General features: G+C 41.0%; 1 protein-coding gene across 1 annotated transcript in view; it reads right to left on the minus strand.

Annotated features, from left to right (window-relative positions):
* The window catches only part of LOC143535499 (putative UDP-glucuronate:xylan alpha-glucuronosyltransferase 4), a 28,671-nt gene extending 16,227 nt beyond the window's left edge, over window positions 1-12,444 (minus strand). The window contains exon 1 of the mRNA XM_077029728.1: window positions 12,201-12,444. Within this exon, the coding sequence (XP_076885843.1) occupies window positions 12,201-12,444 (244 nt within the window). The remainder of the gene's footprint in view (window positions 1-12,200) is intronic.
* Between the last annotated feature and the right edge of the window lie 3,396 nt (window positions 12,445-15,840).

Raw genomic sequence — 15,840 nt, forward strand, 5'->3', positions numbered from 1 at the left:
GGCGCGTAGCCATATGGGATATTATGAGGATTCCCAACCTTTAAGTATGGCGCGTAGCCATATGAGTACAATCATGGTTCTTATCCTGATTTGGATTAGACTGTTCATTTGTTATGTCGCTTACGCGCGGCCCGCGCAATGTCTCCTTTATTCTCACGCGCAGATGTGGTGCGTGAGCGTGCATGATGCGTGAGCATCTAATATGCATGAGCGTACGTGAAGCCCAATAACATATGTGATGCGTGAGCATATGAGATGCGTGAGCATGTGATATGCGTGAGCATACGTGATGCGTGAGCATACGTGATATGCGTGATGCGTGAGCATGTGATATGCGCCATGAGCATAGGTTTTGGCTGTATTCATGAGCATGTGATATGCGTGAGCTGTGGCGTAGAGTAATCGCCGGGAGCGCGCATGCGATCCGCTGTGGCGTAGAGTGATCGCCGGGAGCGAGCATGCGACCCGCTGTGGCGTAGAGTGATCGCCGGGAGCGCGCATGCGACCCGCTGTGACGTAGAGTGATCGCCGGGAGCGCGCATGCAATTCGCTGTGGCATAGAGTGATCGCCGGGGGCGCGCATGCGACCCGCTGTGGCGTAGAGTGATCGCCGGGGGCGCGCATGCGACCCGCTGTGGCGTAGAGTGATCGCCGGGAGCGCGCATGCGACCCGCTGTGGCGTAGAGTGATCGCCGGGGGCGCGCATGCGACCCGCTGTGGCGTAGAGTGATCGCCGGGAGCGCGCATGCGACCCGCTGTGGCGTAGAGTGATCGCCGGGGGCGCGCATGCGACCCGCTGTGGCGTAGAGTGATCGCCGGGAGGGCGCATGCGGAATCCAAAGTTGATCCACAGGGAGCGATTTTGATCCGCGGTGGCGCGCACGATCTAGAGATTTTGAATATCCACATCAGGTAGGTTTTATGTAAAACCAACAGATCTAATAGGATTTATAGATCTATGAATATGAAGTGTGACTGTTGCTCAAACGAACCCAGATCTGAAAAAATCATAACTAGATTTGGTATATTTCACTTAGAAAAAACACAGATCTAAGGGTTTTCCCCAAAAGTTCGGTGGTATTTCTTCCTGTGTATTTCCAGATCTGGAAGTATTTTTTAGATCTACGGATTTTTGGATTTCCATAGAACATATCTGAAAGAAGAAACCGTAGACCCGAGATATTGATGAACAGATCGGAGGGCCGAGACGAGAAGCGAAGCGTGGTTCATTGCCGTCCCACGGATGGCGCCAATGTCGAAGCACGAGATGAATCTGACCTGATCCATGACGATGTTTCCACGGATTTCGAGATGAACGAACCACGTCTTGATCTTCTTCTCCGGCTGGTTGGGATCTGCAATGACTTTTTGGGGGTGTGGAGGTGACCGCTAAGAAATCTCCAGGATCTCTTGTTCACAGACACAAAAATATGGTGGTGGCTCTTATTGAGAATGACCAACCCCTAATAAGGAGGTGGAGACCTCCTTATATAGGGAGCCTCATGGCCACCATCCTGGTACCCTAATGGGCCTAGCCCAGTTAGGGTTACCTCCACAAAACCCCCTCAGCCCAATAACATTGTATTAGTCCATATAATAAAATAAGCCAAACATAATAAATTTAGGGTCGTAAAACCGGGTTTAGTACCATGGCCCTACAGAAATCACCAAATTGATTACATCATTTTACTCGGAATCTTTTGCCGGTATTTTCACCTCCGTCATTGAGTTTTATTCGTGTGTTTTAGCATCCTTTTAATCAACAAAAAATATTGGTTAACCAAAAATAGCAAACACGTACATATCTCTATAAATTATAATGATCCCCGCACATACTTGACGGACCCCACTCACCCCCTGCTATGTTCAATCGCATCTGCTACCGTGGCATTTGAATTCCGGCCAGTTTCACCCTCGTCGAATCAAGCCTAATTCGTGGTAATAATTATATCATTCGCTCGTTTTCAATTTCAGATCAAGCCTTAGGATCTCGTATGCTGAATATCATTGTTGAACGTGAATTCTAGAACTGAATTTGGGGATAGAGATGAACTGTAAAAGTATATGTTTAAAAATGTTTTCATGGTCCAACATTGTTGGTTTTATAAATCGTATTGTTATATTATTACATATTTTGGTTTAGAGTACAAACATTTATATGAATTGACACTTTGTTTATATAACACAAAGTTTTTACATAATACATTCCGTAACATCCCGTTTCCCGTTCAGTTAGTAAAATAATAATAATAATAATAATAATAATAATAATAATAATAATAATAATAATAATATTTGATGTTATGAGATGAGCTTGTGTTGGGTTAGGTAAAATGGGTAATGGACTTGTGTTAATAAGAACACAATATGGAAAGGGAAAAGACCATGGGCTTAAGCCCGTGACACATAGTATATAAACCTTAATTAACCCATAATCCATTCATTTTCACTCATTCCATACACCATCAAAAACACACACTTAAGCTCTCTCTCATTTCTCTCTCTCTCTCTAGCCGAAATAACCAAGGAAACCCGAGCATCGATACGAGGTAATAACGTTATTATATTATATGGATCCAAACCCGCTAGATCTAATCGCGAAACCATTAGCCGACACCATAAACCGTTAAAGTCACGAGATCCGGATGGAATTAGTTAATACACTTACCTTGATACATAAACCGTTAAAGTCATGAGTTTCTAGCCCCATTTTCTTGTTATGTTTTCAGGGTTGTGTGCATACTCGATGTGATTAGTTAATACACTTACCTTAAGTGGTAGATGTATGCATGGATTATATATGTGATAGATAATATAATGTGAATATGGATGAAAGCTTGTCAGTACGTGAAAGATCTTCAGATATTGCACGTATCGTCAAGGTAGGTAAGTATCAGAATATGTAATCGTGTATGAATGATTTATAAAGCATGATATGTACAAAATTGTATGAATGATAGTAAGAATGTATGATATAGCGAAGGTAGGGAACAAACCCTAATAATATCTGCGAATGTAGGAAACAAACCCTAATAATATATGCGAATGAAGGGAACAAACCCTAATAATATCTGCGAATGTAGGGAACAAACCCTAATAATATCTGCGAATGTAGGAAACAGACCCTAATAATATCTGCGAATGTTATACGATGAAATGTATGTATATATGTATGTATGAAAGAAAGAATGAAAGTATGAAGGTACGAAGAAAGGTAAAAAAGCTAAGTATGTTATATGTATCTTTGGATACGTATATAAGTAAGAATATGGATGTATTGTATGTTACCTGTATTAACTAGAACTCACTCAGAGTAGTTGACTTTAGTATGCACGCAGGTGAATAGATTGAAGCAGTTAGCTTAAGGGAAGAACAAATGGCATGATTGAAGGGACTGTCATCCAAAGAAGTTTTGTCATGCCGTTTTAAATAAATTATTTATGTTTTGTTTTAAAGACAAGTATCGAATGTTTGTAATGAATGATTGAAGTTTTATTTATTCCGCGAAAGTTTTAATTAACTCTAATATTTAGAGCTTTGTTTATGAGTAAATCCAACGTCTAAGTAGGGCACCGGGACCGGGTCCTTATAAGTTGGTATCAGAGCATAAGTTCGAGAGAATTAAGCATCCTACATGCTTACACTCGAATAGAGAATAGGATTTAAGTAAGAAAAGAAAGAAGATGCCAATTCAAAAAAGCCATGTCTCACTCAATCATGCCAAGTAAAGGTAAAGTATGTGATTAATTTCACATGTAATGTAAAAATGTGTAAGGAGGTTAGCTTAATTGCTAGAGATAGGATTATATGATCATATGAATTGTTTGATTGTCTAACTGTTAGAAGTAGAACTAGCACAAGTGGACTCACAAAGGGAAGTGTATAGGACACGAAGAGTAACGTGATCAGCTAATCACAGCTGGCCACTGTTATTACTTGTTAGACTTACTATCCTTATACTAAGCAGGTCCTTAAATTATGACGTTTGTGTTTCCTTATAGAATACGAATGGCTAGAGCAAGAAAGATCGTCAGTCAAGGAGGTCGTACTGGACGTCGTGATAGGCCACGCGTTGTCCGAGAACCTTCTGTAGATCCAGTTACTAGCACCAGAGAGGAAGGAAGTGCAGTTGGGTGAAATCCAAGCAACAATGAAGGGTATCAACTTGACCCTGCTGTTCAAGCAGCCATCGCTCAGGCTGTAGCTGCTGCAGTGAAGAACCTACAACCTGAAAAGTCTGCTGAAAGCCATGCAAGGACCGCTGAGAGGGCAGGAGATGACGGTAAGAAAGCTGATGATGGGAAATGTGATTCGAGTGAAGTTCGATCTATGAGAGTTTATGAGAGGAAGAGAGGCCGAGGTGGGTGTAACTACAAGTCGTTCAAAGGTTGTGACCCACCGAAGCTGACTGGTTTGGGGGATGCAATCGCTATTCTCCAATGAATAACTGCCATGGACAAGGTTATCCGAACTAGCGAGTGCCGTATTGACCAAGCAGTGGGTTATGCTACCCAGTCGTTCAGAGATAATGCTATGTACTGGTGGGAGTCGGTGGAGCAGAGAAAAACTAGAGAAGAAGGTAAGGCGATGAGATGGGATGACCTGAAGGAGATGGTCATGAAACGTTTTTGTGCTGATGCTGAGGTTGAAAGGGCTGAGATGAAGTTTCTGAACATGAAGGCGGGTAAGATGACACACCGCGAGTATACTACTGAATTAATCGCATATCTAGATCGGTGCATGACATGGTGAATACCGAAGCCAAAAGAATAAATTGTTACATAAGAGGACTGCTATAGAACGGCACACTTTGGTTAAGACAAGTAAACCTGCTACTTTTGACTCTGCCGTCGAACTCACAGAGATGGTTTATGATGACCTGGCTGTGGATGATGTGGTGTTAGAAGAGAAGAGGTAGAAGAAATGGGTTGTTCCTGCTAAGCGACCCACTACCCAATCATGGAACCCAGAGATAAGAGACAGAAAGTGTTGGAGTAGAGGTCGTGCAAGACTTGTGGTAAGATGCACGATGGTGAGTGCAAATGAGGCACTGGTTCTGATGTGTGCCATAAGTGGGGAAAGTCCCATGGTGGGAAATGCAAGTTAGGGTCAAATTCCTGTTACAAATGTGGAAAGATGTGGCATTTTGCTCAGGATTTCCATGTAAAGCCCGCATGTTATAGGGGCAGTCAGACTAGTCACCTAGCAAGGGCTTGCACGGGTGGTGAAGCTGGAGGAAGTGAGAAGAAAGATGTTGAACAAGTGAGGCCAAGGACTAGGGCCTACATGCTAATTCAGGAGTAGGCCAAGCATATTCCAGAAGTGGTGACATGTACGTTTCTAGTAAACGGTATTTCTACTTCAATACTATTTGATTCGGGTGCGAATAGAAGTTTCGTAGCTACACCGTTTAGTAAGTTAGTGAAAATGAAATGATGTCGTGTGCCTGAAACCTTTATAGTTGAAGCTGCTAGTGAAACCTCGGTTAAGATAATGAGAATGGTTAAGGATTGTAAGATAGAGTTAGAGGAACATGAATTCCCTGTTACCTTGTATGTTATGACCTTAGGAGGATTCGATGTGGTTTTGGGAAAGGATTGGCTATTTGAGTTTGAAGCTCAGATAGTGTGTAAGAGTAGGATAATAAGGTTAAATTCCTTGGATGGTAGTTCGGTGACAGTTTATGGTGATAAAGAAAGCTCAGGGCTTAATGTCATTTCGATGATAAAAGCCGAATGTCTGTTAAGGCGAGGGTGCGGTGCCTACCTGGCGTATGTTGTCAAAGCTATGACTGAGACGAAAGAAGTTAAATATGTTCCTATTGTGTGCGACTACCCAGAAGTGTTACCTGAGGACCTTCCGGGGTTGCCACCAGAGCGAGAGATAAAATTTCAGATAGACTTAGTACCAGGAGCACAACCCGTCGCGAAAGCATCTTACCGCCTGGCGCCATCTGAGATGAAAGAATTGATGTCCCAACTACAAGAACTCCTTGATAAAGGTTTTATAAGACCGAGTATTTCCCAGTGGGGCGCACCGGTGTTGTTTGTTAAGAAGAATGATGGAAGTATGAGAATGTGTATAGACTATCATTAGTTGAACAAGCTTACGGTGAAGAATAGATATCTGTTGCCATAGATTGATGAGTTGTTTGATTAACTACATGGTTCGAGTTGGTTCTCACGAATAGACCTTAGATCAGGCTATCATCAACTGAAGGTGAAAGAGGTAGACATCCCTAAAACAACGTTTCAGACACGGTACGAACACTACGAGTTCCTCGTGATGTCATTTGGTCTAACAAATGCTCCCATAGCATTTATGGATCTGATGAACAGGGTATGTCGGCCGATGTTAGATAAGTCAGTCATCGTTTTCATTAACGATATATTGACTTATTCAAAGAGCGAGTATGACCATGCTGAGCATCTAAGGGAGGTATTGGAGGTTTTGAGGGAAGAGAAGATGTATGCTATGTTTCGAAGTGCGCATTTTGGTTGCTTGAAGTGTAGTTTCTTGGTCACGTGATCAATCCTGAAGGGATTACCGTGGTCCCGGCTAAGATTGAAGCGATAACAAATTAGAAGACCCCGCAGAACCCGACTGATATACGCAACTTCTTAGGGTTGGCCAAATATTATAGGAGATTCATCGAAGGCTTCTCCAAGATAGCCGCACTGTTGACCGGTATGACCCGAAAATCTGTAGTATTCAGTTGGGGTAAGTTTCAGGAAGAAGAAGCATTTGAAGAATTGAAGAAGAGACTCACACAAGCTCCAATCCTTTCTATACCCGATGGTGACAGGGATTTGGTTGTTTGTACTGATTCTTCGCATCGTGGGTTAGGTTGCGTGTTAATGCAATGAGGAAAAGTAATAGCTTATGCGTCCAGACAGTTGAAGGTTCATGAAAGTACCTACCCGTCGCATGATTTAGAGCTAGCAGCAGTAGTGCATGCTCTTAAGATATGGAGGCGTTATCTGTATGGTACTAAGTGTACCATCTATACGGATCATAAGAGTTTAAAATATTTCTTCGAGCAGAAAGAGTTGAACATGAGATAGAGAAGATGGCTAGAGTTGATAAAGGACTATGACTATGATATAAAATACTATCCTGGTAAGGCTAATGTGGCTGCCGACGCACTAAGCCGTAAGAACGAAGAAGTCATTGCAACAGTGAAGTCGTATAAGTTGATCATTAACTCAGATTTCTTTGAAGAGATCATCAAAGTTCAGTCTGAGGTGCTTGAAGATGAACGGCTAATGAAGAAGGAAAGAATTTTCGGACAGCAAGACGAGCTGATAGATAACACTCATGGTGTAAAGACTAGGTTTGACCGTATGTGGATTCCACGCCATGGAAATCTTAGAGGTCGAATCTTAGATGAAGCTCATAAGTCAATGTACTCGATTCATCCGGGATCCACCAAAATGTATCAAGATCTTCAGAGAGACTACTGGTGGCCGGGTATGAAGAATGATATAGTAGATTATGTCGATAAGTGCTTAACTTGCTTGCAAGTCAAAGCATAGCAACATAAACCTTATGGAAAGATGCAGCCTTTGGAGATACCTGAATGGAAATGGGAACACATCACCATGGATTTCGTAACTAAGCTACCGCATACAGCTAAACATCATGATACCATTTGGGTGATTTTGGAACGTTTAATGAAAAGTGCTCACTTTCTGCCTATACGAGAGGCCATCTCGTCAGTAACGTTAGAAAATACGTTCATCAAGGAGGTTGTGGCTAAACATGGAGTGCCGTTTTCGATCTTGTCAGATAGAGATACTCGTTTTACCTCGAGATTCTGGAAGAAGTTCCATGAAGCTATGGGAACAAGATTAAACATCAGTACGACATATCATCCCCAAACAGATGGGTAGTCTGAAAGGACTATCCAAACCCCTGAGGATATGCTACGTGCTTGTGTTTTAGACTTTGATGGAAGTTGGGATGATTATCTACACCTTGCAGAATTCTCTTATAACAACAACTACCATTCAAGTATTGGTATGTCATCGTTTGAGATGCTATACGATAGACGTTGTAGAGCTCCTGTATGATGGGGAGAGATTGGCCAGAAAGAAATTGGAAGCTTAGAAGTTGTGCAAGAAACCTCGTCAAGGTTCGATCATATCAAGGCAAGAATGAATGCTTCTCAAGACCGACAGAAGTAATATGCTGATAAGCGGCGACGACCGATCGAGTTTAACGTTGGTGACAATGTGATGCTCAAGGTCTCGCCCTAAAAGGGAATTATTTGTTTTAGGAAGAGAGGGACGTTAAGTCAGAGATACATTGGACCGTTTAAGATTGTTGAGCGTGTGGGTGAGGTAGCTTACAAGCTAGACTTAACAGAGGAGCTAGAGGAAATTCACTCGATCTTTCATGTTTCTCACTTGAGAAAATGCCTAGCTGATGACACGTCTCACATGTCATTAGTAGAGATCAAGGTAGATGAACAGTTAAACTATATCGAGCAGCCGGTAGAGATAGTCGACCGCAAGGAGAAGCAGCTTCGTCATAAAGTTATTCCTTTGGTGAAAGTGATATGGAAGCATCGCAAGGGATCAGATGCCACTTGGGAAGTAGAAGAAGAGATGCGCAAGTTTATCTTGATTTTTTTCAGTAATAGTTAGGTTTCGAGGATGAAACCCCTTTAAGGAGGGAAGACTTGTAACATCCCGTTTCCCGTTCGGTTAATAAAATAATAATAATATTTGATGTTATGAGATGGGCTTGTGTTGGGTTAGGTAAAATCGGTAATAGACTTGGGTTAATAAGGAAAGGAGGAAGACCATGGGCTTAATCCCATAACCCATAGTATATAAACGTTATTTAACCCATAATTCATTCATTTCCACTCATTCCGTAAACCATCAAAAACACACACTTAAACTCTCTCTCATCTTTCACTCTCTCTAGCCGAAATAAGCAAGGAAACCCGAGCATCCATCCGAGGTAATAATGTTATGATATTATATGGATCCAAACCGGCTAGATCTAGTCGTGAGACGACGAGCCGACACCCTAAATCTTTAAAGTCACGAGATTCGTATGGAATCGGGTATATCGAAGGACGAGCTTAGGGGACACCCTAGCTCGGATCTGGAACGATCGGGACGAAAAACGGTGAAAAACGGTGTGGAAATACGTTTTTTCGGCAACCGCCCGTTTTTCCGGCATAGCGGCGCCGGAAAATGGCGTACGAGGATAAGAGGTGTCAGAGAATGTTTCTGGCATTCTCTAACCTAACCCTATTTCGTTAACGGAAAAATAATGAATTAACAGCAATTCGTTATGCCTATTCGTTAAGGAAAAATAACGAACTAGCAGCAATTCGTTATGCCCATTCGTTAAGGAAGAATAACGAATTAACAGCAATTCGTTATGCCCATTCGTTAAGGTAAAATAACGAATTAGCAGCAATTCGTTATGCCTATTCATCAAGGAAGGATAACGAACGAACAACCATTCTCTATGACAATTCGTTATAATAAAGAAATAACGAATGAGCCTCCTTCGTTAACGAACTGGATAACGAATTAAGTTTGAAAGAATGACAAGAAGGTCCCTGGACTTAGAAAGGAATGACTTAATTACATAAGAAGCCCTTGGACTTTATTAAATGATGAAACATACCTTAAAGGATTTAATTACATGAATTAGCTCGACCCCAGCCAGGGGCTCTGCCCCTTGGATCTTGATAGGGGCTGCCGCCCCTAGAACCCTGCTGCCAGGAGCGCTGCCCCCGGATACCCGTTCATTGAGGGTTATAATTAAACTAGAAATACGATATGGGTAGTGATAATTAATTGATACGTGCAATTTTTATACAGTTAGTCGTGCACAGCTAAAGAAAGGCATAACCATTAACGGTGAACGTAACCGAGTTCAGGAAAATTTCTATCCCCATTTCCTTGTTATGTTTTCGGAGCTGTGTGCATACTCGATGTGATTAGTTAATGCACTTACCTTAAGTGGTAGGTGTATGCATAAGTGATAAATGCGATAGATAATATAATGTGAATATGGATGGAAGCTTGTCGGTACGTGAACGATCTTCGGATATTGCACGCATCGTCAAGGGAGGTAAGTGTCAGAATATGTAATCGTGTATGAATGATTGATAAAGCATGATATGTACAAAGTTGTATGAATGCAAGTATGAAAGTATGATAGAGCGAAGGTAGGGAACAAACCCTAATAATATATGCGAATGTAGGGAACATACTCTAATAATATATGCGAATGAAGGGAACATGCCCTAATAATATCTGGGAATGCAGGGAACATACCCTAATAATATATGCGAATGTAGGGAGCAGATCATAATAATATCTCCGAAGGTCATAGGACGAAATGTATGTATATATGTATGTATGAAAGAAAGAATGAAAGTATGAAAGTATGAAGGTACAAAGAAAGGTAAAAAGCTAAGTATGTTATATGTATCTTCGGATACGTATATAAGTAAGTATATGGTTGTTGTCAGGTCCCAACTATTTAATGGTCGATTCGGATCGGATCTTAATCAATCATGTCATAACTCACACAAAATTAATCGTGTTGACAAGCGAGTTAATGACGGGTTACTATGTTTAGAAATATGACCGTTTGTTAAAGGCGGATCAATAACAAACATACGGTTGCAATGAATATTCAATGACAGAAGACCCACACATGATTCACTCAAAAGATTTCCATTTATATAATGTTAATCATACAAAAGGAGTAATCGATTTAGGGTTTGTGAGGAATCCTAGGACAGCCGTCACACACACAATATTCTCTCAGATAATGTGTCGGTCTTATCCGTATTTTCCGTCTCTGTCACTTTGCGGCGTGCCCTAATTATTCTATTTATAGGCCTGCCAACCTAGGACAGCTGTCATTCCTTCTCGAAACCCTATCCGATAGTACATATTCAATTTACATATTCAAAAATATACTAAGTGTAAAACAAGTCTTCCGGGTAGGCTTTTCATTAAACTTCAGTCTCCGAGTACGCAGTGTACTCGGCCTTCCTTCAGACTTGGTAAACATAGAAGTGTACTCGGAATCAGTTTCCGGGTAGACTTTACTTAAAGAATATTTTACCAAGTAAAATATTCACCGAGTAGACTTCAATCTTCTTGGACTTATCAAACTTTGCTCGACAAATCCTTACGAGCAACCTTGTTCTTCTATGATCCTGTTCGGCTCATTGTCAGTTGAAAAACTTATTGATAAGGCGTACTCGGGAGTACATACCTTACTTGAGCAGAACCTTACTCGAGATAACTTAAAGATATTCTATTAACTCATCAAGTATACTCGGACCATAATTTTTAAAGAATACCTTGCCCGGTCTTCCAATTACTTGGCTTCTTGGACTTGGTGACCATACCTTACTCGGAAGATTAAAGTACTTGGTCTTGAAGAACAACCCTGCTTGACAAAGTGAACCTTGCTCGGATATGCCAAATTAATGAACCTTACTCGGGAAATCACCAAAAAGCATACCTTGCCTGGATATCCACTTAAGAAGACTATTTGAGGTAAACCTTGCCCGGAAGGCAAAATCCCATACTCGGCTAAGTAAAAGCTTACTCGAAGGTCCAAGGTGTGCTCGGATTCAATACTTAGCAGTTTCTAAGGAGGTTGAGAAGATTCCAATCTTCCAAATTCTTCGTTTAGGTCAAATCTCCTCATTTGGGTCAAATTCTTGACCCAACAATCTCCCCCTAGGTTGGAACACCTCAGCTGACCCAAAACACTCTGTGGTTACATACACTTTGCAAAATACACACCAAATTTCATAATCAAATTACATAAACAAAATTACATAATCAAAAGTTTGTCCGAAGACATTACAAAGCAAAGCCTATTCTATCTATTTTGTCTTTTCCTTTCATTGTAGGCTGCTTGTCTTCTCAGCTGGATTACAGATGCTGCTCTTTCTCTGAAGATATTGAGCACTTGGTAGTGAGTGTGTCCTTCTAGTATCACCAAGTCTCTAATATCAGCTAGATCTTCATTGTGCAAGCAAGCAAGATCTGCATCTCTCTTTATCACAGCCAGCACCTTTCCATCAGAATTCATCAATGCATATTCTCCATTTTCCTTGTATTAAACTTGAGCAATGATGCCATTCTTCTGTACAGTGTAGTTTGGCCTTTTCATTCTTCTTCTCAAACTTATACACTTACTCATGTTGGACAGTGGGTCTTCATCTCTGACATACATCTTAAAGTCTCTTTCAGCAATATCCATCTTCTTTACCTTTGCAGATCTTCTTGCTTTGTTCATTGAAGCTACACCTCTGCTTATGTTGTCTTTTAAGAATCTGAACCCATTTCCAGCTTGCTCATACATGTATTTAGATAAGTCATTCATTTGTCTCCCTGCAGATCTGCTTCTGTCCCTGAAATCATAAAGATGAAGTGACTCCATTCTGCTCAGTTGTTCTTCATTGTATTCTCTGAAGTCACTTCTCACAATAATTTCCCTCAACTGCCTACTTTCCATAATCACCTTCAAAGTTTCAGTTACTGAATCATAGTAGAGCTCTCTTGGTAGATCCACACCAGATTGTGGTCTTGTTCTTTGTTGTACTGAGCTGCTTAATTCTCCTCTTCCTCCTTGGCCTCTTCCTCTTGGGAATCTCTGATGGAGTGGAGGTCTGAGTGGAATTGATTTCTTGGGCTTTTGAGGTCCCAAGTTAAATGTCTTCACATACATAGCTTCCACCATCTCAGTGGGAAGGTTGGCTATCTCCACCATGTCATGTCCTGCAGCCTCCAGTTCAATTAACATTTTTATCATTCCTGGAGTTCTTGCCAGTCCAGCAGGTACAAATCTGCCATCAGCATAATATCTGGGATTTTCTCCTTCCCTCAATGCCTTTTCCCACTCATCTTTTTGCAGGTAGAAAAGAGTTTCAAATCCTCTTTCTCCAAAACATTAAAGTCTGCTTCAGTCATCCCTCTCTTGTTTATCATTATGTTTCTTAGGATGCTGATCATTTCCTCGTTCTCCCAAGGCATAAATGGTTCATCATCAGGTTTAACTTCAGGCTGTTCTGGCTGAGGGATCAGAGGTTGATCAGTTGTCTTTTCTTGTTCCATCTCCTTTTCCCTCACAGTCCTGAATCTTCTTGTTCTTTTGGCAGGTGGCTCATCAGATGTTTCTTTTAAGATTGAGCTCTCAGTATAGACCCTTTTTAATTCTTTCTCTTTCTTCTTGGAATACTGGTCAAATACTGCCTCTCTACTCAGATTTCTTACAACCTCAGGCTTCATGCCTTTCTCAATCAGGTATCCACACATACCATCATATTTCTTTTTTAACTCTTCCAACTCAATCTTATCATCCTGTTTTACAAATTTTTCTGATACTATCTCTTTCTCACTGTTGTAAAGATCTTGAATTTGGTCAACAGTGTATTTTTCTAAGGCAGCTTCAGGATAGCCTCTAACTTTCAAATAAGTTTTATAATGCTCAACATTTTTCTTTCTCTTCTCAACCTTCTTTAAGACTTCCTCTGCATTGATTTCAATGTTGCCTCTTTGAATATAAGTCTTTTCAGCTTGAGGGGTCTCAGCAGTGGAGCTTATACCAACTTTCTCTCCTCCTTGATCAGGGTTGTCATCACCCTCTTCATCAGACTCTTTAGAGTCATCCTCCTCATTATCTGATAAATCAATCAAGGCATCTATTTTGGGTTCATCAGAGTCAGGATGCTCTGGTTCATCATCATTTTCATCTTTATCAAAAACATTAACATCAGGGACCCCTGGTAATTTTTCTCTTGGTTTCAGTGTTTGTAGGGGGATTGCCCTGATTGGTTCATCATCTTCTGGGGTTTCCACATAACATTTATTCTTTTCATCCCATATACCTCTCTTATAAGCTCTTTCGCTTCAGCCTGCTCAGCAGATCTCTTCCTTCTTTGATAAAACTGTGCAAATCTTTCTGCTTTTGCAACAAACTCTCCATGCATCTTGGATAGTCTTTCTTGCTTGTCATAGATAGTTTATGTCTCTTCAGCTTGAGCAGCTTCTTCTTGTTCTGCCGCCTTTTCTGGTTCTTGTGTTTCAGCAGTTTGAACCTTTTGAGACCAACTTTCTTGTGGGTTTGTTTTCTGATCAGCTTTGACTTGCTCAGTCCACTTTCTTGAAGCCAGTACATCCATGGCTTCACCAATCTCCTCAGGTATAATCATGTCAGTACTTAGATTGGTTGATGGTTCAGCAGTCTCAGATTGTTGCTCCTGAAACTTGCTGACCACCCTTCCCAAAGAGTCATCAAACTCTTGATTTTTGTTCATATTTACCAAAATTTAATCACCTCTTGATCTGCCACATCTTGAAATATCTCTTTTGATACATAGGCTTCTTTGATCAATAGGTCCTGCTGTGCTAACTCTTCTTCTGTCAAGGAATGGGCAATTGCTTCCCTTTCCATTGATTCTTTAATAAGTCTTTCTTTCTCAGCAAGAGCAGCAGCAGCAGCAGTATCTACAAAGGATACATCCTTCTCAACATATACAATAGGTTCATCATCAGTTGCTAAACCTTTTCCCTTTTCTTTCCTTTTTCTCACCTCTTCTTCATCCTCTTGCTCATCACTTCCAAACTCATCAATCTCTCTAAATAAGTTTTCCAATTCAGAGTCATGCTCTACCCTCTTGGAACTAGCTTCTTGATCATCATTTGGCTCAGTGTGTTCTAGTTCCTCAGTAGCAGCATTCACATTTACATTCTCAACACTCATCTCCTCATCCATAATCTCTGTCAATTCTTCTGTTAACACATTCTCATCATCATTGGTTACTTCTTCTCTCACATCCATTGCAGATTCATCACTATCATCATACTCATTCATGATCATCTTCAAACCATCAATATTTTCAACACTTACAGCATCAGGCATAATCACATCATTATCATCTATATTCTCCCCCTGTTTTGGGGCAGTTGAGGTCTTCTCAACCTCCTGCACCAGGGTTTGAACTTTCAATTCAGCCTCTATTAGCCTCTGCAGCAACATCACATTCTCTCCAGTCACCTCCTCATTCCTCATTTTCAACTCCTGATTCTCTTTCAACACTTCCTCAATTCTCCTTCTTAACTCAGCATTCTCCAACATTAGATCAATATTTCTTTGAAGTGTGTTATCTTGTTGGCTTGAGGGTGGGGTTGTAGTGAACGGTTCATAAGTGGGTTGTTCAGTGATGGATGGGGATTGTGTGTGTTGTGTGCTAGGTATAAATGGTTCTGATTGGATTTGGCTTATAAGTGGTGAAGTATGTGGTTGTGGTGAGTGTTGTGTGGAGGTTTCAGGTTGGTCTAAGGTAAAGGATTGAGGTGGTGTTTGATGTGGTGAGGTTAGTGGTGGTGAGTGTGGTAGTGTTGGGATTGGTTGTTCAGGTTCTTCTCTTTGCCCCCCTGTTCAGGTGACATAATTCCCATCTCCAAATCATCTCCACCTTCATTTCCATCAACATCATCATCAGAATCTCCTTCATCACTGTCATCATCACCCCCTTCTTCCTCCTCTAAGCTCAGCTCAGGCACAGGCATCACAGCCAGATCATGGTTTAACAACCAAGGTAAAATTTCAAATGGAACACTTGCATCAAATGTATTAGAGACACCTGGATTTTTTATTCTCTTGTACGCATCAGGATCTTGCAGTTTATGTGTGTCTCCAATTGTTGGTAAATCTTGTAATATGCTGTTGAATATGATCTGCAGGAATCTTGGGTATTGTAAAAATCTTTTTCTTTCTGGTTTCTTCAGATTCCCCACTAACCCATCAAAAATCATATTGGAAAAGTTTTAAAGC

The sequence above is a fragment of the Bidens hawaiensis genome, unplaced genomic scaffold (genome assembly GCF_021521415.1).
Source record: "Bidens hawaiensis isolate Kalapana, Puna unplaced genomic scaffold, B.hawaiensis_p1.1 tig00010538_1, whole genome shotgun sequence".
Classification (NCBI taxonomy): Eukaryota; Viridiplantae; Streptophyta; class Magnoliopsida; order Asterales; family Asteraceae; genus Bidens; species Bidens hawaiensis.